Here is a 27,033-nt window from a genome sequence, read left to right on the forward strand (position 1 = left end):
AAAACACTGGATCAGTCTAGTTTTTAACTTAAGCGAGGGTCAGAGAGGTACCACAAAGATTAAAGGTAAAGGTTTCCCCTTGACGTTACGTCCAGTCATGCCTGACTCTAGGGGTGGTGCTCATCTCTGTTTCCTGGCTGAGGGAGCCAGCGTTTGTCTGCCGACAGTCTCCGTGGTCGTGTGGCCGGCATGGCTAAACACCAAAGTGGCACCTTTTTATCTACTTGCATTTGCAGGCTTTCGAACTGCAAGGTTGGCAGGAGCTGGGGGGGAGCAACGGGAACACACCCTGTTGTGCAGATTCGAACCGGCGACCTTTCGATCAACCAGCCCAGCAGCACAGCAGTTTAACCCACCGCGCCACCTGCAGTCCCACCACAAAGATTAAGCACACACAAAAGGAAGCCTTCGCACAGCGCATGGTCAAGGCGTGGACTTCTCCACAAGGTGGCCCTCACCTTGGAGGGTTTCCAAAGGTAATGGGACAAGTTCCCAGAGAAGACTCACAGTGGCTTCAGGTCTTGGTGACTCTTCGCTCTCTCTGGTATCAGTCCGTATACCTGTGGACACTCGTTGCTGGGGAACATAGGTTGTGGGATCTTGTGGGCAGCTATTGGGCACTGTGAGGACAGAAAGCTGGGACTAGGTGGACTTCTGGTGTGATCCAGCACAGCTCTTCTGTTCTTTGAAAGTAAATCAGTAATCTTGGGAAGATCATCAGGACTACTTGGCTATCATGTTTTCTGCTTTGAGTTAAGCCCTCTTCCATGCCCAGAGGTTCTCAAGGAGAGTTCTATTCTTAAAGGAAAGCCAGTCTGACTCAGAAAAGGTGATTGCTAACCACTAGCATATAATCGGAGAAATGAACGTTTCAGGGCAAATCCTTTTACTACCCCCTCTCACCCCGCTTCATGCGATAACTTGTGTAACAACACAACTGACGTCCTGCTTACAGGAAGCCCCATTCTATCAGGCTTGAAGGCAGAAACATGCACACTTGTGAGCTATGGAGCAGAAGAGGAGAAATGACACTGCCAAATTGGGGCGCAGGCTGCCACAACCATCCGGTCTTTTGCGTCTCACTCCTCTTTCATGGAGGTTATGCAGGATTCTAGGTCATGCTCGGGAACCTTCTCAACCGGTTGGCGGCCGCCACGGCATAGAAATGTTTCTGCAACGAAAATTGAAGCAATGGAATGGGTTAAACAGGGAAACCTTGTGCAGCGTCATGGGCCAGAGAAGACAGTACATCCCAGGAGATGGTTGCAATCTAGCTTCAGCCAGAGAGTTACTAATTAGATTCACGAATGGGGGCCAGATCGGAGCCCAGGTGGGTGGGTTCTGTCCCCAAGAGAAATTCTGGACGCTTGGGTTATAGCCATGTACAGTTTTATTCTTCATTTCTTTGTACAGTTTACCATACACTATACAGAGAACTTGGGTTACTGGGCAGCTTCAGAGTAAGGTGAGCAAGCAACAAACTGATGTTGTCTTTCAACTGCTGTAAGCCCTCAAATCAGCTTAGCAGGCTGTTTCTGTCCACCTGCCAGCCTCCCCTCCTTGCACAGAGCTGGCCTGCCAGCCCTTAATTACAAACATCTGGGAGATGCAAGGTGCTGACAGGATCAAAGGAAAAGTGATCTGCGGTCCATGACCATTCGTCATTCTGGCAACCGTCTGGGAGATGCTTGAAACCTCGCCTGGGGCAGCTGTGCCCTTCCTGGTTTCTTCCCAGAGAAAGTCCCACATTTGGTCCATGAGAATCGTCCCTGTGACTTCCAGAGGTCAGTGGCAAAAGCGACCCAAATAGCAAGGGGGTCTGTGGGAGAAGTCCATTCCTTTTGACTCGGGCACGATTTAAGAGAGAGGAGCATCGGGGACTTGATCCGTTTGGTCTGCCCTTCCCAGAAGGTAAGAGGCAGAAGCAAAGCAGGCCCATCCAATGCTACTGAAAAGCTTGGTTTTCCTTCCTTTCTCTCCCTGTCCCCCTTTTCATTTTCTCTTGTGTCTTTTTTAGTCTGCAGGCAAGCGCTGCCTTTTACCGAGAGACCATAAACTCTGCCAGGAGCTTTTCTTTTGGACTGAGGAGTGTTATAAAAATTTGAAATCAACCTCCTAAGGGCAAAGGAAAGTCCTAACTGAATCAGAACCAGAGTCCATCTAGCCTGGGCGCCAGTTGCCCAGGGTGGCCAACCAGAAGAGGCTTCTTGGAGACCCCACGAGGTCATGATGGCAAAGACCTCCTCCGGTTGTCCCCCTACCCCAGCGACTGGTATCCCAAAGCTGGGGGCATCATTGAGCCCTCAGGACTGGTAGTCCGTGGCAGCGCATCCTCCATGAATTTGCCTTTCAAAGCCACTCGCACTCGCCACATCTTTGGCCACCACAGCCCATAAGGTGGAGAAGTCCTCCTCTTGATCTGTCCAGAACTTGGATACAGAACCTCAGGCCCAGAATACAGCCAACCAGCCTGGGTCCCAAGCTGGCCGGCCGGCCGGGGTTCCTTACATGGCCACCATCCTTCCATTAATGGAATTCAGAAGGAGTCGGTCTGCTGGCAAACACGTTGACTGTGCCCAGAGAAGGACAGGGAACCCTGTGTAGTGCTCACCTTCCATTTCCGTTGAGCCATGTAACGCCGTAGGAGCAGCTGAGACTTCAAGCGGGCCTTGGATCTCTTGGCTTTGGCCGGCAAGTCCGTCAGCCACTCATGCTTAAGACAGTTGGCTGCACTTATTCGGCCACTGTGAAGATTGGAACAGAAGGAAGATCACTGGTGAACGGGCACCAAAACCTATTTCCCAACCAACCAAAAATGGACATACCATCTTTCTGGTTGTTCGTTTTAAAAAATGTATAAGCCAACCCTTATCCACAGGATCCCAGGACACAGTATTAAAAACAAACAATACCGCCACTATTAAAAAATGAATTATCCAACAACTCTTCAACCAAGAAGCCAAACAAAAGTTCAGATTTTAAAATCATCCGCATCCGCATCTCCAGATTGTTGAGATGCCTGGGCATAGTCCTTGACCATGCTGGCTAGGGATGATAGGCACTGTAGTCAGCACATCTGGAGAGAGCTGGGTGGGGCGGTCTATGCATGTTCCACTGTACACACACCTATTTCTCACCAACCGTGTGTGGAGGCCAGGTTAGTGTGACTAGCAAATGGAAAGACAGTGCAGTCCCTTCGTGGGTGGAGTTCTTGGGAGGAGAAGAAAGGAGACTTAATGTACAGAAGTTCTGGTGGCCGGGGATGGGCCCACCAGAAGCGCCAAGGCCGGGCAGCGGTGCTGGCCTGTAAGCCCAGACTCTGTATCTGGGTTCAGCAGCGCTGTACCTTTTTTCCTTTATGAGGAGCCTGGAAACAAAGTCTTTGGCTTCTTCTGACACTTGCTCGAATGCTTCCGCATCAAAATCCCAGCTGCAGTTCACGATATAGTTCATGGTCTCCGTGTCGGTTTCCCCAAGGAAGGGTGACAGGCCGCTGACCCTAGAGCAGGGAGCAAAAGCACAACAGTGACAATCGTGCCCCTTTGCTGGCAGTCACGGCGGCCCATCTGTGCTTTGTGTCAGTTCCAAAGGGGCTCTGGAAAGGTATCTTGGATTGGGATGGGGTTAAGATGCCTTAATGGAAGATAGAAACAGAAACAGAGCGAGCCAGAAGGGGTCTCCCGAGCCATCTAGTCTGACCTTGGCCCCAGCCGGCTCCGCTCACGACATGCCCACCATGTGGACATCCAGCCTATCCTTGAACACCCGCACCGATGGGGCCTCAACGACCTCTCTTGGAAGCCCATTCCACACCCTCGAGGTCCTGACTGTCAGGAAGTGCTTCCTGGCATCCAAACAAAACCTTGGCTCCCTGAGCATTGCTCCATTGGAGCACGTTCTGCCTTCCTCTGCAGGGAAGGACAGGTCTATACGCACCTCTGTGTGACACCTGCTCACATACCTGTATGTCGCCAACATACCCCCTCTGAGTCTCCTCTTCTCCAGGCTGAAGAGACCCAGTTCCCTCAGTCTCACCTCATACCCCATCCCCTGCAAAGATACAGTTCCCTACTAATAATATTCAATAAATGGGGGGAAAGACAAGAATACAGCCATGTATTCAATGCAGAAGTGTTGCTAGCTGGTCCCAAGTAGCAATACTTGGCAATTTAGTTGAGTGTGCATCTTTGCGGTGGTTCAGAGTACAGAACTGGGACTCAGGAGGTCCAGGTTCTAGTCCCTGCTTAGCCATGGAGTCACTGGGTGACTTTGGGCTGGTCACAGAGTCTTCCTTCTCAGGAGGAAGAGAGCAGGAGGAAGACTGAGAGCAGGAGGAAGAGAATCATGTAAGCCACCATGAGCTTATTAAAATACTAAAAAGGCATGATACAACTAATAAATAAACTTTGATGGCCCCAAAGTTGCTTTTGCAACCTGCCATCATCTGCGTCTTGGCCTTGGAAATCCCTCCCGGAGCTCTGGCGTAGGTGCCACTGTTATGACGGAACCACCTTCATTCCTAAAGGATTTACTCACAGCATGTAAGCTATGACGCCTACACTCCACATGTCCGTCGGGAACGACACAAAATCATAGTTCACCACTTCGGGAGCCAAGAATTCTGGCGTGCCAAAATTAACTTTCAGCTTCTCACGAGGCTTGTACCTTTATCAGAAATGAGAAAGAGAGAGGGGAGCCATCAAAAGATGCTCAAGTTGAACCCCTAGTGTGACCGTCCTTTCAGCTCAATGACCAACCACTCTTTGGGAGAAAAGAGTATCAGACTATTTTAGCTTAAAGTTCTGAATTTTGAGCCCTAAAAGAGGAATCTCAACTTTTAGAAGGGGAGAGGGAATCCTGTAAAAATTGGGGAACTTCCAAAGGACTGGTGGCCAGGGGAAAACAGCCCAAGGCAAGGGGTTGTGGCACTCTGGGAGTGCCATATTTGGTCCCCATGCCTGGTGTTTTCCATCCCTGCTTTAAGAGTTATGTGGGGCTGAAACCTGAACCAACTGAAAATGTTAACGCTGAAACTTTCCACCACCACATCTACTATCTATATATCTGTCTGTCTAACCCCAACTCTTTAAGGCTGTGAAAAAGCAGCTCACAAAAAGTAGAAACACCAAAAAAATCCACATAAACTAGGAAAAAAAATCTTACACACACAGAGGTGATTGCCATATAAGCAGAAGCCTGATTATACACTGGTAAAAAGAATAAATAGTTAGCATGGAGCCAACTGTTCTAAGAGTGTTTACTGTGGAATGGTACATAAAATCTTTAAAGAAATTAACTGTGCCTTTTGAACACAACAGTGCCCACATGGAGTGCCCGCAGCAGAGAAGTGCTTTGCACGTGGATATTTACACATTTAAAGTCAGCTCCCAGAAAGGGCTGCAAGATATTTAGAGGAGATAGCTAATAACACAAGGATATAAGATATAGAAGAGAAAGCAGCCAAAGCCAGAGGTAACCATGGTGCAGGGACTTACCTCCTTGCTAATCCAAAATCAATGATTTTAATCTGGTTTCCTGTGTGATTCACACAGAGTATATTTTCAGGCTACAAAAGAAGAAGGCAGGCTTCAGTCAACGATTGCAACCTTCACAAAACCGGCTTTCCACCTGTAACAGCCTCGCAAGGTGTAGCCATTCAAATGCTGAGCTAAGACTGGAGACGCAAGTTCATCTCTCAACCACAACCATGGAGCTCCCATTATTTTAAATAATTGAATACCAAAAGTGGCCCATCTTTTCCAATCATGCCCACTTTCAAAGGGACTGTGAAGGAAAATGCCACTGACTTTACAAGGGGGATTTGACGCAAAATGTTGCAGCATGAAATGTGCTCTCTGTCCAAGGCTGCAGCCACTCCATTTTATTTCCTTCCCTCCACAACATTCTTCCCTCCCCTCCTGGCGTTCACTGGAGCAGTTTTAGGCTCCCTTTTCCTAGCTTCCATGTAGCCTGAAGTGCCTGATTCTGCCTAATCTTGGAAGCTAAGCAGGGTCAGGCCTGGTTGAAATTTGGATGGGGGACTAAACGTTGTGTATTGCCCAGAGAGCTTTGTCTATGAGCAGTATAGAAATGTTGATGATGATGATGATGATGATAATGAGCACTTCCCTCTGCTGCATTTCCACAAATGCCCAAGACTCCCCTGGACATGCTCACATGCCCCTCTGGGTCACGGGGGTGCTGTTTTAATGACCTGGCTGGTCGGAGCCTGGAGGGGAGGCTGCCTGGGAGCCGCATGTGGCCACCTTGAGCTCCACAGTGGGGGAGAGGCAGGATAGACACTTAATAAGGAAAATGAATTCGTAAGCAACCGAAGCGGCAGCTCCAGCGTCGGAAGCAGCAGAAGGATTGTCGGTGAGGCCGTAGGGGAGGAAGCATTTCCAGGAGCCGAGCTGGGCTGCCAAGGACAGGGAGTTGTGGAGGACGTTTATTCATAGAGTCGCTGTAAGTAGGACGCAGCCTGAGGGCGCATCACAGCAACAACTGGAAGGAAGCAGGACTATCCCATCACCTTCAGGTCAAGATGAAGAATGTACTGTTGATGCAGGTAGTGGATTCCTTCACATATTTGCTTGGTGAAAAGGATAGCATCCAGTTCAGTAAGATTGTAGTTTTCATCTATGATCCGGTCGAACAGTTCGCCGCCATCAACGCTAACACAGTGGCCAAACAGAATATGGATGGGGAAAGACAAATACATCCTCAGATTAGCTCCAGCCTATCCAAAATTCAGCAGATGCTCGGTTCTCTCTCATGTTAGTCTCACTTAAATCCCAACAATTCCCATTGGCCTAGAATAACCTTGGATGCCACCCAGTAAGAATAATACTTAAATTGAACCAATCCATCCAAGGAAGACTTCTTTAACTGGTTGGGAATCCTAGAGAGTAGCAAAAATCAATTGCAACAAACGGGTGTAATCTTTTGCTCACTGATATGAAAAGAAGTCCCACTGAAGACTATGATTTACTTCTGAGTAAAGCATGCACAGGATTGTGCCATGTGCTTGCAATTCTATGCGCACAGGCACAGAGGTATGTCCCACCTAACCGCCATCCAGATGGAAGAGTCGCATATCCAATGCAATTAAGCTTTCAGAGAAACTACATGCCTATGCAGAAGTAAACCGTAATGATTTTAGCAGGGCTGACTCACAGGTAAGTCTGGATGGGATTTCATCCTCATGTTCTTAATGGAAATCCACTGATTTCAGTGGGATTTAAGCATATTATTGCAAATATTATCATCATCCTCATCTCCTCCTAACCTTTTTACTAACTATTCAAAGCAGCTTACTAAAATATTTTTACAGGCTAGTGAAAGAGACCAATCTCAACTATTAGTAAATCCAGAACGAATTCTAAGACATTTTATGACTCACTATTCCATGATCAAAGTGATATTGTTCTTGCTCTCAAAAGCATCGTAAAGCTGGATCAAGTTGACGTGGTTTAGCTGATTCATGATGTTGATCTCGTTCTTCACTTCTTCCTGGAAGATCAGAAATGAAGAGAGTTGTTCACGTTAGCAACTGTCTGAAGACAGGTGAGCATTTATTGCCACCCGACCAGAGATCTCTTCTCTTCTTTTACGCAGGCTGTTCTGAACTGTATCAGCCGAATGCAACACAGCCCATTCACACAGAGTCCTAATGAACTGAGCTCCACCATTGCCCTGCATGAAGTGAGAGCGCCCTTTCTAATAAACACGCTTGTCCTGCTGTGACCATTTTATCAGCGGTGGCAGCCAAGTTATCTTTCAGGGGACTTTGACACTCACCCTTGAGCTCGTTCTCATTCAGCATCCCCTACTGGCTTCCAGGAAAACCTGGCCCAGGGTTTCAACCTCTGTGCTGCACAGTTAAGGAATATTCCCATAGCACCTTCCAACAGCAAATCAAAACCGTAGCCAATAGATTAAAGAGAAATAGAAGAGGTAGGTGTTCATGAGCTTTGGGGTGGGATGGTCAAGGTTTGAGGAAGTACAGTAAGGGTTTTTTTTTTTAATTTAAGGGTCAACCAGCCACCTTACAAAGCACCTAAAGACTGAACCTATGCAGTAGGTGTGGAATAAGACATGGAGAGTCTGGCAACAGAATGTCCTTCTGGTGGACAGGTGACTAGCTGGAAAACTGAACAGGTGTGTCCCTTTCGAAGGGAAGATCCAGGGCTACATTTTGTTCCACTGATCTCGCTTTTATTTTTAAGAGGTTCTCATTACCCTTTCTTTCGCCACTTTCACTTTGATGATCTTGGCTGCAAGACAGAGTCCGGTTGACTTTTCCGTGCACTTGTGAACTTGACCAAAACGCCCCCTGTTGAAAGATGAAGAACACAAAGACATGAAGCCCGAAGGGGAAACAGCCTCGGGAGCAGCTCTTTGCAGACGCCTCCAGACACCAACTATTCTTATCGGCAATTAAAAATAACCTGGTACAAAGCGAATGGAATCGGGAGGTCAGGAGTCCGAGAGCTCCACTTTCTCCTGGCTTAAGGAGGATTAAGCTTGATCTTTCCAGCCAGTTGTTTGGTGCTTACATTAAAATATTACACCCCATTTGTATTCCTGGATTTCACAGTGGAATGACTATCTGACAATGAGCTGCGTTGGTTCCTTAACTGTACATATTTCCTCTGCTGTCCTTTAACAATGCATTCCCAAAGCTGCCTCAGAGTGGATATTTCTGGGCTAATGAGCCCCTTTCTGAAATGATGCGAGGGCCAATAATTATGCCCGGGAGTTTCTTATTGCTACGTTAGAAGCTCTAGATGGCAGGAAATATCAGTCCTTCTGTCAGAGAAACATGATGCAATTTCCCCTGCATTCTTATGTTCATTTACTCAGAAACTTTGGTGTTCCACAGCATTTATTCCCATGTTAAGTGTGCACAGGATTTATGTAAGTCTGAACATTGTTAGCTTCCTTTTCTTGAATTTAAATGCAAGATTTTTTTAAAAAAGGTTTACATTTGCTCCTGCCATGGTCCGGTCAATGTTTGGTTGTGTACATAAGATACACACAGGCCCTTCCCTCCCAGAAGAGTCCCTCTGCACACATACACTACACACCCTGAGCCATGTTGCAATGAGACTGTTAAAAGAGGATGGAGGCTCTTTTAAACCCTACAAGCAGCCAGGGAGGAGTGATTTTTCAAGGGTTGGGAGGGGTCACCAAGAAGAACGATCCCTTCCTTCACCAGCAACACAGATCTAATTTCCCCATTCTGTAACTGGTTTTTGAAAGAGCATTTGTTAGTACAAATGGAGCTTTTCAAAAACCTCACTTGCAGTGTAGGACAGAGAAGAAGAAATCTCTTTTCTCTCTGATCAGAGTCAAGAGCAACTGATTAAGAGCTATTCCAGGCTGGGTATGTTCTTAGGCCAGGGTGCAGAGGTCCCTTGGCCTCTTGGGGGTTCTCCATCCCTGGTGCAGCCAGACAGGTGGGACGTGGGGAGGAAGACGAAAGGAGCTGCCCCACTGACAAGTGCAAGCATCAAAACTTGGGCTCAAAATGTGTGGGAATCTCTTACATCCCGGGCAATTACCTAACTTCAAAGCACTTCTGTGATGCTGAAATGTCCCATGGGATCTTCAGGCCATGCCCAGCAACTGGAGGGCCCCATGGAAGAGGAGCCACCTTGAATTCAACCCACTCCTCCAGGGGAGACTGGTGACCTCTATAGCAGTGGGCCTCCTCAACCACCGCAAGCTTGCTTTTCAGGTTGAGAGGAGTTGTCCATGCTGCTCCACCCCATCCCAAAATTGGGTTCGCCACCATGGAGCACCATTGGCAACCGCTACAAATCTGAAGGTAAAAGCTGCAACGGGTGAGGAGCACCACTGACACAAGAGCTACCAGCCTTCTGAACATGCTCTGCCATGGCGGAGCGGGGCCCTCCAGAGCAACAGCCGTTCTCTAGGGGAGCACACTGGTCTGTTCTGGAAGAGATGGGAGGGATCTCAGGAGGGGAGCAGGCGGCATGTGCCAAACCCAGCCCTTGACTCTGTAAGGAGGCATCAGGGGGGAGCAGATGTGGAGCTGGGAGGCCCCATGGCTCAGGTCATTTAGCTTTCCAATGGCAAGAGTCCTGCTAAGGGTGGAGCCAAGACCCCTACTGAAAGGGAGGGACTGCGGGGAGGTTTCCAGTAGAGCTGCCCTGGGTTCTGAGGGTCTCCATCCCTGGTTTTCATGACCACGTTCACTGAACTTACCCTCCCAAAACTTCATGATGGCACACCAAATAACAGTCTGTCAACTCCGTCTGCTTGATGCTCACAATGCGATGTTCAAAAGGAGCTGGAGGAGGAGGGCTGTCATCTGAGGAAGAAGCCAAGCAAGACCGTCTTAATTTTCTTTGCAAAAAGTTGGGCATCTGTTTGGTTCCTTTTCCCTGACCCTTCACTTCTCCAGGTGGAGATGCAGCAAAAGGCATTTCACAGATAGATTCCTGCATATATAGGGGAGAGAGGGAGACCCACAGCCATAGCTCTCTGAGAATTCATAGAGCGAACCAGCGTGGGGTGGTGGCTGGAGTCACTGACTGGGAGTCGGTAGATCTGGGTTCTAATCCCACTTGGCCATGAAGTTCACTGGCTTTCTTTGTGCCAGCCATTGACTCTCAGGTGGTTGTTATAGTGAGAATAAAATACAGAGGAGAATGAGGCAGAATGGAGGTTCCTTGCAGGAAACTTGGTGAGAAATAACTCTAATAAACACATCACTGGTCCTGAATGGTGCAACACTCCCTCTTAGGGATAAGGTCCGCAGCTTAGGAGTACTCCTCAACCCGGAGCTTTCTTTGGAAGCTCAGGTGACAGCGGTGGCGAGGAACGCCTTCCTTCAGCTTCGGCTGATTAATCAGCTGCGCCCCTACCTGGAGTACGACTGCCTGGCGACAGTGACACACGCGCTGGTGACTTCCCGCCTAGACTTCTGTAACGCGCTTTACGTGGGGCTTCCCCTGAAGACAGTCCGAACACTTCAATTGGTGCAAAATAGAGCTGCCAGGTTGCTGACGGGGACGGGGCGTTATGCTCACATGACTCCAGTCCTCCGTCAGCTTCACTGGCTTCCCATTGAAGCCCGGGCCCAATTCAAGGTGTTGATTATGACCTACAAAGCCCTAAACGGCTTGGGTCCTGGCTACCTGAACGAGCGCTTACGTCCCTATATGCCCGACCGCCCTTTGAGATCTGCGGGAGAGTCCCTTCTCCGGGAACCCTCCATGAAAGAAATTAGGAGAGTAAGTACCCGGAGGAGGGCTTTCTCTGCGGTGGCGCCCAACCTATGGAATTCACTCCCCAAAGAGGTCCTCCTGGCACCGTCGCTACTGGTTTTTCGGCGCCAGGTAAAGACCTTTTTATTTAAACATCATTTCAATTGTTAAAACATATGATCTGGCCTGGGCAACTTCTTCTTCCTTCTCTTTCTCATCCTATATTTTTATTTTATACTGATAATTTTAATTTTGTATTTGTAAATCAATGTATTTTTTGTATTTTTATATTTAATGGTAATTTATTATGTACTATTGTATTTCAATATATTTTATCATGTTGTAAGCCGCCCCAAGGTTTCGGCAAGGGGCAGCATAGAAATGTTAATAATAATAATAATAATAATAATAATAATAATAATAATAATCAACACTTGTTTGGTTGTTTCTTTCCCTACTCTACAAGTCTGGAATGTCTTTCCTTCTGTTAGTTACTGACAGCAAGAACCTTAAGGTAAAGCATGCTGATATTTTTGCCCTGCCCCCTTTGCCTTTGGCTCCACCTACCACCAGATCATGGTCCCCAGAAACTTCTCCAAAATGGAACTCAGTGCTTTGGCTGAAAGAGCCTCCCCGGCCCAAGCGCTCAGTTTTCTCCCTAATGCAGCGACCGGGGTCAGGGAGCGTGCTGAGCTTTAGCTGAAGCCAGTCTCTGAGGTGCCGAAGCACTTTTATTCCACCAAAGAGAGAAGAAAGAACTTTCTCCACTTTGGGAATGCCTCTTGCAAAAATAAAAATACCTCTCTCTGTAGAAAGCTACATGTCAAGGCTGAGTGTGTTCGTTTTTCACATGAAGATTTTTCTTTTCCTAAATGGAGGAACATTGTGTTCCCCTGCAATCTTGTAAACTGTCCCAAGACGTCAGTGATGGGACAGTGAATATAAAAGTTTTAAACAAATAAGTAATATCTGAACTTAAATACTCCTGAGGCAAGTTGTCCACCTCATCTGCTGTGCGAAGTAAGCCTAGAGTTAGCCCTTTGAAGGCAAATGCATAAATGTGAAGAGTCCGAAGGGGCCTTGTAAGGTGGCAGTGGGCAGAAAGATCTCTTCAGATGGTTTGACTGCTACTCCTGCCATTCCGACCACTGACCAGGCTAGTAGGATCTTCTAGGAATCCAAAACCTGAACTTCTGGAGAACTTCCTTCCACCCACCACTGCTGTAGGCCAACTGGTCCAGCCTCCTGCCTTGATGAAGTTAAACCAGTGTCAACATATTTTCAATCTGTAGCTGTTTGTGACCAGAGAGCAATGGTACAGTGGCTGATTTGGAAGAATAGGCACTCTGCTTAACACTCCCCATAAATACGCTTCCAAGGACAGTCCAGATCCATGCCAAGAAACCTGTTGCAGCAGCTCTCATCCCCAGCACAGCAAGGTCTTAGTAAAATATATGGGTCTTCATTGCCCAGTCAAGACCAAGACACCCGAAAACACTTTGCATTGCCATAATTGCTAGGAAAACCCATTCTCCCCAGTAGCTGCATCACTAACAGGGACAGTATCCAGACGTCGGGAAAATGCATTTCTCCCCTGCTGCAATGAGGATTGCAGTTAAGTGGGGAGAAGGGCCTGGCAGAGGGTGTCAGCATCCCTGCAAATCAAGGAGAATGGGTGTCCCTGTGAGCACTGGCTTCATTACACCACAGGCAAAAATAGTTCAGGGGGCCCAGGACCAGCCACTCACCAATAACCAAGTCCTCTGCTTTGCCAGCTCCTGGCTCTGCAGCATTTTCTGCCGGTTTCCCTGCCCCTGGACTGGATCTGCTCTCTTGCCTCCTTAAGGGTGCACTTCTTGACTCCTTGACCTCTGATCTGACGTCTTTCATACAGTCTTTTGCTGTTGTCTTTGTTGTTTCCTTGGGGCTTTTTGCCAAGCTTGCTGGGTCTCTCCCGGCGTCCTTCGCAACAGAACCCAAGCACAAAGCACCCTTGCTTTTGCTCTCCCCTTTCTCTTCTGACTGTCCTGGTGGTGCGGCTGATGGTGCTGGACCCACGATCTTGGACTTCTGCTCTCCTTGCCTATTAGGTGACCTCAGCCCCTTGGTGTCTTGGGCGGATTCAGTCCTGCTACCTTTGGAGGGCTGCTTTGCTTGAGAAGGCTCTGGTAGCTGTTTTGCTCCTTCTGCCCAAGGAGGAAGGAGAGAAGGCAGCGATCCCACGCTTCTGCCTCCGTGTCCACCACCGGCACTTCCTTCTCTGCTCTTTGGAGTCTTCTCTTGAGCGTCACTCATCTGCACGTTGATCAAAAGCCTGCAAGACAGAAAAACAGACCTTCTAAAGGCACTTCTTTGTGGCCTCTTCATTGGTTCTAAGAAAGGTATTTCTGTACTGTTATACTTGGAACATTTTTCCTTTGCAAGGCCAGTATTCAGAGAAATGACTGGGAGACACATTCTGGTGGATGAGTTGGGGCCAAAAGCACTGCTGCATTTCAGCTTTTAGCTCTTAGTGCTAATTGCAAAATCTTGAGAGCATTTGTCCCTTTTAGACTGACCCTCCCCCCCGAAAAAAAAAAAAAACCAAAACAAAACCCCTGTGCAAAAGCTGAGAAATTGCTGAATGATTAGGGATCAGAGGAAAGAAACTGAGCTTTCTGAGCAACCCCAAAAATTGGGGTTTCATTCCTCCAGGATCCTTTTGCATCAAGCAAAGCAGACTTCATTTTGGCTGCAAATAAAGTCAGTTAGGACTTACAGATGGGAGCCTTTTCAGCATCCAGGTGACGGGAACTCATAATGACCCCCCAGAGCAATGTCTGAACATTTTCTAATGCCTCCTGCTGGGAGCATCCTATAACAAACCTAGCTAGCAGTTTGGTCCTTAATTGGGGCTACTCCATCAGTTCACCAAAACGAAAAGATAAAAATCCCTTTTTCAAAGTGCTTCTCCAAAATTCTCCATCCATTTCTCTGTCTAGCCACCACAAGGTGTAAGCCACCTTGGGATCCTTGCAAGAGAAAAAAGGAAAGCTTCCAAAGGAAGTATTTCCCAAAGAATATGACCAGCATTTGTCCACAGCATCGCTAACTCTACTGCTGAATAGCCTTACTGGCCAATCCCTTTGTTCAAAAACCTTCAACAGAGTTGAATCATTAAAATAAAGGTTTAGGTAAAGCACTGATTCAGATATGCCCAAAACCTTGGGCTTGGCCATGGGCTCCCCCCACCATTTTCTTTTGAACAACAGATCCACAATGAATACACAGTGACTCTTGTGGAAAGCAAGGTGGGACCTTCTTATTGTTCTTAGTACCCAAGGGTAGAAAATAAGGATGTACCTTGTCCGTATCACTTCACCGCCAGACTTAGGGATGGGGGGTGCCACTTCGCCGTGTCGGAGAATGGTTTTTTCACTTCCCTTTCGCTTGGGATTGAAGGATGCCTTAGGAAGTTCGCCCAGGCCAGGGCTTTTGTCCATATTCTGGCTTCCCACTGGATTGCCTCCACTCAGGAAAAGGCCATGGTTCTGGACTGTGGGGCTGACACCAGCCGCATCTCTCAGCTTGGGGCAGTCCTTGGGGTCCGTTGCTTGTCTGTGCATTTCTGACACTGCACACTGGGCCATCTTCTCCTTCCCAGGTGAGCCGGAGTCAGCTTTGGAAAGGCCTGTCCCAGCCAAGTTCACCTTTTCACACACTCCTTTGTGGTCATCTGACATTTTCCCCTGGTTGTTTTCTAGGGACATAAATTAGATGCAAAGGGAAAATTAGCACGAGATATTAACTGGGCAGCTGGTGTGGGGGCAGACTGCAAAAAACCGGGGGGAGGTTGGCACTGAAAGAGTTCCTCATCTCTCTCCTTCTTATATTATTCCATCCAAGGTTATCATTATTCTTAAACGTTCACCTAGATATATAATTTTGCATGCAAATCACCCTCCTCCTTTGTCCCCTTTTTGGAATATGTTTCCTCTTTTTTCAGTAATTCCCAGGTGTTCAGGCTGGGCATCCCTGGGCTTTGGCCATGAGCCAAAGAGCCTGGTAGGACACCAGGACTGGCAGTTTGGTCATTCCACCCCCAGGGGGCGCTACCACTTCGGCGCCCCAGCAGAAAAGCCATTGTGGATGGCGGCCTTGCCCTGGTGAGCTGGGGCCGTGCGGTCACTACCTGGGAGCAGAGGCAGCTAGGCCCAGTTTAGCTGTCAGGGAAGCCCAGGAGCATCAGTGGGGGGACAGCCCATGTGGACCACCCAAACCCGGGAGCCAGGACCACCTGGGAAGCCATTCTGGTTTTCAGCTGGGAACAGGGATGTGACTCACAGCAAGGCTGAAAGTCTTTTGGAGCCATTCAGAATTAAATAGCTAAAATGAAAATAAAATCTGCCTGTTCTGAGACAGGTGTGAAACCACATCCAGCACACCTGTCTGGATTTCCAGAAGGCGTCACTCCCTTCCCCTAGCGATTTGCTAGTTTTTCAGCTTTTGTGCATCCCATTCCAAAAAGTTGAAATTCTCCTGCTAAGACTTATCTACTAGTGGGGACAGCTTTGCAGGGAAGTATGTTAGCATTGGTAACATTAAATATTTGAACCATGGGATGCACAATAGCTTTGTGAGCTGCCCCAGGAGCCTGTGGCTAATGGGGCAACGAACAAGTGAGATAAACAAACAAACTAACTAACTAACTATACTCATTAGAACATGTTTGCAAGTACCTTGCAAGGAAGTCTTGCCTTCTGCCTGGATTCCTTTGCTGGCAGGTGCATGCTTTCCTTTTGCACCTTTCTCTTCTGGCTTATCTTTAGTCTAAGAAAGAAGAACAGGAAAAGTCCAATGCAACTATGAATGGGCAATGGTTAAAGATACCCTTTCCTCCTCGTATTGATTTCCTTCTCAGTTCCAGGTGTCTAGGGGCCTTTGGCTGCCTTCCTGCAGGACATTTTCCTTGTCCTCCATTTGTATGTTGTTTTGGACACAATATGTCCAAGGTAGCTTACAAAACATGAGCAGCAATACAGGAGGAGGCGGGAGGAGGAGGAGGAAGAAGAAATCTAAACTGATCAGCATTGGATTAACTCCCTTATGAGCCATGCTTACTACAGCTGAAATTGTTTAGCTTAGCCAGATGGTGAGGAAGGAGCTCAGAAAGAGGTGTACAGAATTATGCATGGTGTGAAGAAAGTGGAGATGGAGGATTTTTCTTAAATTTACACATTCTATGTACACATTTCCCAAATGTTGCACATTCCCCTTCCCCAGCAAGATCATCTGCCTGGGAAAACTCACCAAAAGGCAAATTTCTATAAATTGTTGTTTCTGCATACCAGAAGACTTAAGATGTGTAAATCCATGAGGGAGCAAAGTTCTCCCTCATCCCTAAGGAAGGAGCTGACGGGATTGGCTCTGAGCCCTTAGGCACGGACGGGAAACAGCAGGTGTTTTGCCTTATGCATGGATGGAAAGGAGCCACCCCTACTCAGCCTTTCAAAATCAGCGAAGCTGTAGAACCTCAAGCTGAATACCTCTTGGAAGGAGGCCGCTTGCCCTGTTAGGTCCCCCTTAGCAAAAGGAGCATCCCCAGGGATCCCGGTGGTTGTTTTGCAGGGAACCTGGTCGATGGTTGTTTACGCATTCAGTGCCACTCAACTGCCCTGAGATTATCTGTTCTTCTGCCTGATAAGAGATCCAGCATGCCATGTGGCTGAAGGACTCATGTTCCATGGAAAATTTCTGGGCCCCTTCTCCACCCACGCGCAGGCACGCAACACTGGATGCAAAATAAGTCATCTCTGTTCACCCTGGAATTTAAAAGTCAGTCCCTTGCCGTTTTTCCCCCCAGCACAGAAAAAGCAAGCCCTGTACAGGTTAATTTCAGACCTGCCCTTCCATTATGCCAAGTGCTTTCCATCACAGGATGAAGGCAGACAAGATGCCCTTTCTGCAATTCGTAATTGAGGTTTACAGGAGGTGCATGGGAGCCCATTTCCATCAGAGGCCTGGTGGTCCAGGAGAGCGCTTTTACCCACTCTAGCATGTTTGTGGGCCCAACTCAAATCCCCAGCCATGTCCTGCTGATCGCATTAGCAGAAACACGCCCAGGGGTGTAAGGAACTACAGCCAGCAAGCCCAAGAGTCTTGCACACCTTCCAGGTGTGGGACCTTGCCAGAAGTGCAGCAATGCCTACTGTTGACGCCAGGCTTGCCCACTCCCATTCTCCCTAACTTTCCTGAGGTTTTGCCCATTCTTCACACAACACTCCTGAGGCTTAGTTACTGGAACCAAGAGTTTTGAACTAAAATGCATCGGTCTCCACCAGTGGGGTCCAGCATCCAGGAAGGTCTCTGAAACGGAATTCAGTCCGAGGACTGAGTGTGATTCCACACACCTGCCTTATGCAGTACTCACCCAATAGCACTAACACACCTTTTGCTGTTTGGCATGCTGATAGAAGAATAATTCAGCATTCATTTCTCATGCCCCGGGGTGCAAAAGTATTTTTATTCGCACCTTTCACTTACACATTCACTCATTTGTACTGTCCTATCTGGACAATTTGGAGCATGTTCAGAAATTTTAAAAACCCTCCATTCTGGCTAACCTCCCCACCCTCAGATGGCAATCAACAACTTGGAAAGGACTTACGAAGAGATACACAAAGAAGCTAAAGAGTCCAGAACAAATAGCCCGCTGTATTTTCAGATCAAGGATCCAACCCCAGCCCTGCCAACTGTGATGGGAGACCCACTTCAACTGTTGAACCATATATGCTTCCCCTGCTGGTCACTCTCAGATGACCAGATGTGAAGCAGGGCAAAACTACACAATCCTTTTCGTGTGTGGATGATGGAGAATTTACATAGGTGCTGAACCTTGTCTTGCAGGGGTGAAAAAGCCAGATAAAGACAATACTGATAACAGGACTCTGTGCTTCTCCACTTCTGCTCTTGGGTGGCCCCAGATGAGAGGCACCGATTATGATCATCTAGAGGTTCTACCCTTCTTGTACCAGCACCCTGTTCTTTGCATAACTTTACAAGAAGTTCAGTCAATGCCATCTTCCACCTGGAATCCTTCCATGTTTTCCCACTCCTTCTCTCTTCCTACAGGAAATCCATTCAAGGAAAGGGCCAGAATAGATGCATGGCACTTTCCATTTGTTAGCACTGGGGCCTCTCCAGCTAGAAGCACCCTCCAAAGTGGAGGTGTTCAACCCAAGGGCCAAATTCCATTTCAAAGAAGCTCTTGGGGATGCATTCCAATGGCAGGAGAGGCAAAAGGAACAGGGTCAAAATGCCAACATGTTTTAGCTGAAAGTGCTTAATGCCGGTTAGGAGAAGGATCTCAGCCTTGGAGAAAGCGACCCAGGGAACTGGACTGAGGCCACCAGTGGCCCAGACACATGAGCCAGAGATGAAACACTCCTGCTCTTAAGAAGTGTGCAGTTATTCTCCTTCACCTCTCGTCCATGGGAAGAAAAAAGATGGAACAAGTGGAGGGAAATGGGAGCTTTTTGGGCAAAAGACGACTTCTGGATTCTCAGAATGATGCCCAATGATGGTCAATTAAAAACCTCCTCTGGAAGCACCCTTCCCTCCCACCCTCCGTCTCCTCGGAGAAAAATATCCGAGAAACAGACAGACAAAAAGGGGACACTGCACTGAGAGCACTGGCGCCAGCCAGTTTCGGCCAGATCCTGCCCTGCATTTGGGTCCCAAACCACCTGTTGAAGACCCATGGAGCAGAAGGAAAAACAATGCAAGATGTCTGATACAATTTTACTAGAAGACATTAGTACTACCAAAGAGCTGAAGATCCCGAACAAGCTGGGGAGGGGATGGGAAAGAAACTCACCTCTTCTAGTATTTCAATGGGACTCCCTTTCCGCCAAGCAACCCCACCCTTCAGAATAAAATCCACCATTTTAGAGTTTTTGAATGTTTCTCCCAAACATTTCACAACCTTATCCACTGAGTCTACCATTTTCTCCATCTTTTCCAGTCTCTCCCTGTACTTCGAGGTATCCTGATGTGTAGCTTTCATCAGCCTTAAGATCTCCGAGCAAACACTCTGGGTATCCAACTGATGAGCACCATCCACAGATTTCAGTCCTCGTTTTACGCCTCCAATCTGTTCGGCAGACATCTGTGACATGCTTAGCTTCTGGAGACCTTTCCCCAGATTGTCGATTCCTTGGTTCACTATCTGAAGCTTTTCTGTCAAGTCTTCCTGGACGTTCAACAATTTGTCAACTTTTTCATTGAGAAGGTTCAGCTTTGTGTCCATTGTGCTTAAGCTGTTCCCTTTGGTAACCCGTGACTGGCGCATAAAACCTTCTTCAGGCTCAAGATTACATTCAGACATTCTGATGAGAGAAGATCCTTAAGTTGGCTGCTCTATTACTCAATGCCGTTACAGGCAAGCTCTCTGAAATCCCATCTCGCTTTGGAATGAGGGGAAAATTCTAGAACACACTGGGAGTGTGTTCAGCCATTTGCCGCTCTGCAAATGTTTCTCATTTCTCATTATCTGTTTTCTTACTTGCGTGCTTATAACGATGACGGTAACTTGGCAGCAGGTTGGAGAGTCTGCATCCCCCACCATCCCTGGCATTGCCCTCCCTGACGTCACAGCACCATTTAAAATTCTTTCCTCAAGAGGCTGTTGATAACCAAGCATCTTAAGAATTGGACAGGGCCATGCAGCACGGAGAAAAGGAAAGCTGGGATTTGATTTCAACTCTGTAGAAAAGATTGGCGGGGTGAGGAAAAACCACATGAAGCTTTTATTTTTGTCACCGGAAAGAAAGGAAAGCATAGCCTGAGCTGTTTAAATCATGGCGAGGCCTGATTTGAAACAGCGTCGTCAAACTGCAATGCACACACCCTGGCCAACACGCACACCGTCCGTGCTTCAAGTTGTTCAGCAGTTGGGGTTTAAAAATAGACCGTAATGACAATGATATGGAGCATATATCTAACACCAGCCTGCCTCCGCCAACTGAAACAACTCAAACAAATTCTTCCTTCAGTGCCAAGAGGGCCTGCCCACCCCCACCATCCTCGGTGTCAAATAAATAAATAAAAATCTGCAGAATGGCATGCCCAAATTGTTTCCACAATTAACAGCAAAATCATTAAGCCTGCAGTTGCCTCATCCCACCCCAGAAAAAACCATTTGCTGTTCAAACATTTGGGTGTTCCTATCCGTTATTTGCAGTGTGGAGGGAGCATGGGTGATGTTCGCTGACAGAAAAAGCCCAGAGGTGTTGCCCGTTACGTTGGCGTTCACGTGGAGAGAGGCAAACAGCATCGAATTGATACTGTGGTGGTTATGCAGGGTCTCTGTGCTGGCAGTCCTAAGGTGGGCATTTCCCCCAAGAAGAAACCCATTACGAGCAAGAGTCCATGCCTGGGTTTCATTTTAAGCCATCAAAACTGGCCCCTCCAGGTCTGGCGTGGCATTTGGGCATGTCATGCTTGAGGCTCAGCCCACCCCACGTCTCTGAGTCAACCAGTTCTTCATCCCTGTCTGGCTCCCCATACGAGTGCCCACAGTCTCTGGGCCCAATCCACACTGCTACTCACAAGGAGAAGGCAAGGAAAGCAGAGGGTGCTATCCCCTGCCCTCATTTCTGTCACTGCTGGCTGACTGGCTGGGTTCGGACGACACTGACGCAGTCTTTACAGCAATCCCTGGTTCAACAACCCACCTTCAACCCTTGGATGTGGGAGATTGTTTTGTCTGAATCCAGTCGCTGACTCTTGGAGAGGGCAGGTTAAAAGACAGTGACATTAAGGAGGGATAGAAGCAGGGCTAGGACCTCCTGGGCTCGGAAGTAAGTCCTCTGCTGTATGGCAGACCCAGATGGTTGCCTAACATTGCTGACCGAACCCCCTGACGGCAGGCCTGGTTCCTGCCATGGTTGTCCAACTTCCTCCTCATCTTAAGAACTAGAAGTGTGCATCCCATGGATGCCAGGGGCCAATGTGTCCTGAATTTCCCCACCCTCACTCTGTGACTAGGGTGGCCATGTGTCCTGCTTTACAGGAGACAGTCCTCTTTGAAGGTCCTCCGTTCAATAGACTGCCCTGGTTTAAACTTAAAGAACGATCGGAAGAGAAAGGAGAACAGAGTAGCCACTCTGCAGAGGTCATGCCTGGCCATAGACTTTGCCTCCATGAGGAGGTGTCCTTTTATTTGCATTTTAGCCATACTTCCTAAGTTACTATCTGTAGATAAAGATTAGCATGGGCAAATGCTTTGCAAGTCTGCATCTCCTTTCACCCTCTTCTTTGGCGATGCTTTTCCTCTTTTTTGCCAACATGGCAGTGGCCACCCAAGCGCCATCTTCTGGACCATCCAGCCAGTATGACTAGGGCAAACTTGGGTATCTGCATCACTGGAGCTTCTCAGCCATCACAGCTTTCCTTTCAAGCAGCGCAGGAGCTCTCCCAGGTGCTGAACTCCAGCCCCCAAACAGCACCATAGAGAGCTCCCGCGGAGATTAAAAGAACCGCTGCCATGCCTGTGGACCCCCTCCTGGCATGGGAAGCGCCGGCCGACACGAAGTCCTGCCAGGCTTCCTGCACAGGCTGTGCTAACAAGCAGGTGAACACGTTTCGTGCAGTCATAAGAAATGTCCAGTGGAAACTAAGCTCTCATGCAGTAGAAAAACGGAATGTTCATCTTTTTTCCCCAGTCAGGAGATTCTGGGAGGCATGCCTGCATTGGCTCGGGGGGCTGAAAACAGCACTTATAATACAGCCAGAGGGGCAATTCCATTGCCAGCAGACAGCCACCCGATCGATGGAAGGAAAGCCAGTGCTGCAAGCCAATTTTTCCACAGAAACCCAGAAGCTCTACAGCAATTTTGGGGTGCTTATGCATGCATGTGTGCAGCAAACTAATGTGAATCTGCTAATTGTGTTGCATACCTGAGAGCCGTGTGTGTGTGTGTGTGTGTGTGTGTGTGTGTGTGTGTGAATGCATGGGGCAGATTTGGAGTGGGACCAGTATGCTCCAGCAGAGAAGAATTAAACCTTCCCCCTCCCTCCCACCCATTTCATCCCAGAAATACCACCTATTATGAAGGAGGGGACATAAGAAAAGGGAAATGCATCTATTGGCACTTAGAACTTCAATGTTAAACCCTGAACAAGGGAAAGGAATGACGGAATGGGAGATAATGAGGCCCACGGGGAGGGGATTGAAGCCAAGGGCCAAGCTGAGCTTCAGAGGTGCTCTCAGAGACCCCCTTGCCTCTCCCCCACATGCAAAACGCCAGCTTGTTTGGGGTTAATGCTCTTATTGCCAACAACTACACCTTAGAAGAGACGTTAGGGCCTTCGGAATCCCATTGGTGGTGGGGAGACACGTGAACCCTGGGGAACCACCAGGCTAGTGGTGGCTAGAGAGAAGGGGAAGTTTGTGTGGCCATTTTGCAAAGCCCAGAAAACCAGACCGGCATCCCAGATGGGTTAGATCCCTCTCCCTCCCTCCCTTCCTCCCTCCTGCTCTCTGTCCTAACACTTGAGCCCAGAGCAATCCCATCAGACTGACTGGTGGAAGATTCAGAACAGATTGAAAAAGGACTTTGTCACACAATGCAGAGTTAACCTGTGGAATTCACTGCCACTGGATGAGGTTCTGGAGGGCTTTAAAAGGACGGGACAAACTCAAGGGGAAAGCTACATTTTGGCTACTATTCTTGCTGGTCATAGGCTACTTCCTGTATCACAGGCAGTGTATCTGTGTGCACCCATTGCTGGGGAACATGGGTGAGAGGGTATGACTGTAGTCAGGCCCTGCTTATGGGCAGAATGCTGGCTTGGGTGGAACGTGAGTCAAAGAAGTTTGGAGAAGCCTGCAGGATCCACGCTCTGGTGGTTGGAGGGATTGAAGGCAAAGGGGGTCAGGGACAAAAAAAAAAAAACTCAAAAACCAGCATATTGTAGGTTAAAGCGGAACACCTCTAAGCAAAACATTGGGACAGTTAAGCCCATGGAAATAATCGTAAAAGCTGGGAAGACTCCAGATGATCTGTGCCTGGTAGACCAGGAGTGAGGCCTTCCTATGAAACCAGGGGGTGCAGGGGGGATCAGGCACCCGGGCGGGGTTGCTCAGCCCATGTGCACTGTGTGAGAATCCACATTTAAGAATGCCATTCACAGCTATGCAGCTGGCTTCAGAGAGAGTTAGAATTAGAGCGTCCGTGTAGCGCAGGGCTAAGACTGTATCTTGGGACGAAGGGCATCTGGGTTCTAAGCCACGCTCAGCCATGGGCCTAACTAGGGGGCTTTGGGCCAGTCACATTTCAGCCCAACCTACCTCATCGGGTTGTTGCTGGGAGAATGAGACAGAGAGGAGGAGGATGTAAACCGCCCTGAGTTCCTTGGAAGGAAAAGCAGTGGGACATAAGCGTAATAAATAAATAGATGAAGAGCTGTTCGTCGAATGTCTACATCTTTAAGCATCCACATGCTGAGTTATTGCTGGGCAGAATCTCTGCTTGCCAGTTAGAACAGCAATGCTCCCCAGCCCTCAAAAACGGGGGTCCCAAACAGCTGCCTTGGTGTTACTCTGGGCCGCTGCGCTCCACGGGCCTCTGTGCATCTTCCGCACCCCCAAATCAGCATCTTCTCTGCATCCCTTCTAACGGGATGCTTCTTGCCGGAGCCATCCCCCGCAACGCGCAGCTGTCCGCTAACCTCGCCAGCTCTCCGAGCGAACGTTTAGAGCAGCGTCCCTTTGACACACGGATCTCCCACAATTAGTCTCAGCGTGTGTCTCTGGCACACTCGGCATCCAAGTGAGATCTCCGTGACATTTCATTTGACGTCAGTCACAAGTACCAGAATAATTGAAGGATTGCAGGGGAAAAGGCATCTGAAGTTTAGCAATCCTGCCACAACCTTCAGCAGGTGAAGGCATTCGGCAACAAAACTTAGCTGTTTGGAGCACTGCACAGCCGATGCTTTGTTTCTGAATAAACATATTTGTTTCTGTTGCTTACATACTGCTAGAAAGAATAAAACCTCTTTGCAGTTTCAACAGAAGCAGCGATCCTAACCTGTTGCCATAAAGCTCAATGGGTGAGTTTGGGCCGGTCATACACCCTCAGTCCAACCTACCTCGCAGGTTGTTGTTGTGAAGATAAAGTGGAGCTGTGTAAACTGTCTTGGGTTTCTCACAAAAAGAACAAGGGTGGAATATAAATGCAATATAATAATTATGTTATTCTCCCCTGCTTGTGGGGGCGAGGAGCCAGGGCTGAAATGTGCATACCTGTCCATGGCAGAGATTACATTTGAAGGAGAAATTTCTTGATACACAGAAAGTCCGTTCGTCCATTGGTGTGATGCCACCGGAAAAGAAGCAAGTGGCACCTTGACCGTGAAGCCACAGAGGCCCTGTTTGCAGAGACAACAGCCGAAACGGCAGTTCTGTGGCAACCTTTGTTCACAAGCGATTTGCTTGCCTTGCCTTTCTCATTTTCTTCAACAAGTTCTTCAGACACAAGGAAACACACCTGCCTGACGTGGAAGGGAAGGGGAGCTGTCGTCCAGCACCTTTATTTTATTTATTTATTTATTTAAAGCTTTTATATCCCGCCCTTCACAATGTCTCAGGGCAGCGATATAGTAAAATAAATAGGACACAGCATCAAAGAGTACAATAAATAAAATCCCAATCCAAAACACTATTAACGTTTAAAATAATGAGAAAAGAAAAAAGTTGCCCATTTCGGCTGCCCTATCTGCTGTTCTGGCCCCCTCACGAGAGGGAGGGACCCATTGGAGAAGACCGCGGTGCTGGGAAGGATGGATGGCAAAAGGAGAAGGGGGCGCAGAGGCTGAGGAGGCTGCATGGGGTCCCTGGGGTGGTGGGTGTGGGGCTGGGTGGACTCCAAGGGATGGCGGGGGACAAGAGAGCCTGGAGGAATGCTGTCCACAGGGTCGGAAGGGTCGGACACAGCTTCGCAACTAAACAACAACAACAAGCTGCTGATTTCTCGCAATTCTATTCTGCTGCTGCGAACACCGACTTCACCAAAGATTTACAGTAATTTTCATCCAAAGATGAGCAGCATGCAGCCCCCAAGTGGATGTATAGCCCGCACCAGCTCGTCCACCCTGCTGCGGAGTTTGGCAGCAGAGCAGCAAAACAAGCGATGTGCTTCATGTAACGGGAGTACGTGCGATGTGCTTGGAAGCGCAGCCGCCCCCTTTCGCCACCGTTGCACTGCCGAATCCTGGCAGCAAAATCAAGGGCACGGAGGAGGCAGTGGGGGCCCCCAGCCATCGGGGCAAGAGGCAGCTCTGCAATCTCTGAAAGCTGCCCCCCCCCCCGGCTGCAAACGGATAACAAACCCATCTTCAGAGTGTTAATCCTCTGTAGCCCAAACAGCACCTTCCACACACAAGTGGGAAATAGCAGCTGGACTGACCCTGAAGTATTCTCCTCGCTGCAACATTTCCTTGCAGTTCCCTTTGGCGGCAATGCTAACAAGCACGAATGAAGCACTTGTGGCATCATGAAGCCCTCTGCGCATATTGCCCCTGTGCTCCTTAAAATTAGCCCCATAAACAGAAACTTCTCTAACCATTCCCATTTTGCGGGTGAGAAGGTGAGTGATGCTGGCATGCCTCGAGCCAGCGACTAAGTGGGTGGCTGAAATTAAATCTGAGCTAGGATTACATTTTATGATGTCCTGAACATCAAGGCTATACCTCCTGGCTTTAAGGTTTGTAAGCTATGTGGGGCATAGACTGCAGCAACAACATTGTGGTTCTGTATCAAGAATTCGCTTCAGCTAAAGAGAACAGTTACATAAATATAAAGTTCTATAAATAGGGAAAATGCACATTCAGTTTGAGCCAAAACTTCTCCAAAATTTTCAAGCCAAAGCTTCAGGTTTTGTGATGTGGTTCTCCCACTGAAACATCCGCATAATGATGTGAATACCAGGGCTGTCTTTTCCAATGTTGCCCCCTCCAAATGACTTGACTGCAGAGCTGGCTGGGGATGCTGGGAATTTTAGTCCAACTCATCTGCTACGCCAAGGACCTACAAGTCAACTATGAAGTCACTTGCTTTCCCCGCCTTTAAGAATAAATGAACCATTTCACTACCGTGATGAAAGAGGCATTGATAGATCTGTTCTATGCAAATAAATTTCTAACCCTGTGGTCACAGACTGCAACTTTAAAAAAGATAGGCTGGCACTCTTCTTTGCTGGGAAAAACAGCTGATGGGAAGACCATAAGAATGGATAGCTAAGACAAACGTTTGCTTCCACTGATATATTCATTTTCTCCAAAGGACCACTTACAACCCTCTGCCCCTCGCATAACATTACAGAAGGATCAAATTGCCTGTTCAAAGAAAGATTGGCTATATTGAATACACGGAAGGAAATATCTGGGTCCTTTTCGGTCAACGATTCTGCCAAAATTCATCACTGTTTTGTGTGCCATGATGAGAGCTTTCCAAGGATAGAGGTGAGATTGTTTGTGCGTTTTTCTTATTTAAAAAGCATGGCCTGGACACAACCAAAGATCCAGGAAAACGTAACAGAGCAATTCAAGATCAGAACAACATGAAGACAAATAAGGGATGAAGGCAGAGCCCATCGTCCTGTTAGCTGGGGTGTGAAGCAAAGCTGAAGGGAGAAAGGAACTGGCTCCATGAATGCAGTTTTGAATAAATTAAGAGAAAGGTAATAATCCCCTACCGCACACGTCTTTATGGAGCCGGAGATGCAGGGTCCTCCCATGCTCAAACGAAGAGTCT

At 48.1% G+C, this 27,033-nt stretch overlaps 1 protein-coding gene across 3 annotated transcripts; it reads right to left on the minus strand.

Moving 5' to 3' along the window:
• Positions 1-828: 828 nt before the first annotated feature.
• MYLK3 (myosin light chain kinase 3) lies at positions 829-27,033 on the minus strand. 3 transcript variants are annotated; one of them, XM_044428021.1, is made up of 13 exons: positions 26,975-27,033; positions 15,956-16,046; positions 14,580-14,976; positions 12,986-13,551; positions 10,234-10,339; positions 8,242-8,335; positions 7,403-7,512; positions 6,533-6,674; positions 5,496-5,566; positions 4,537-4,665; positions 3,347-3,499; positions 2,612-2,744; positions 829-1,171 (listed from the first exon to the last, which is right to left on the minus strand). In XM_044428021.1, exons 1-13 carry the CDS (start codon positions 27,014-27,016, stop codon positions 1,112-1,114), a joined length of 2,094 nt encoding a protein of 697 aa, XP_044283956.1. In that variant the 5' UTR covers positions 27,017-27,033; the 3' UTR covers positions 829-1,111. The 3 variants fall into 3 exon arrangements, with proteins under 3 accessions (XP_044283956.1, XP_044283955.1, XP_044283954.1); XM_044428020.1 differs by lacking the exon at positions 26,975-27,033 and adding an exon at positions 19,201-19,762; XM_044428019.1 differs by lacking the exon at positions 26,975-27,033 and adding an exon at positions 19,093-19,762.

The sequence above is a fragment of the Varanus komodoensis genome, unplaced genomic scaffold (genome assembly GCF_004798865.1).
Source record: "Varanus komodoensis strain SLA01 unplaced genomic scaffold, ASM479886v1 scaffold19, whole genome shotgun sequence".
In the NCBI taxonomy this organism is placed as follows: domain Eukaryota; kingdom Metazoa; phylum Chordata; class Lepidosauria; order Squamata; family Varanidae; genus Varanus; species Varanus komodoensis.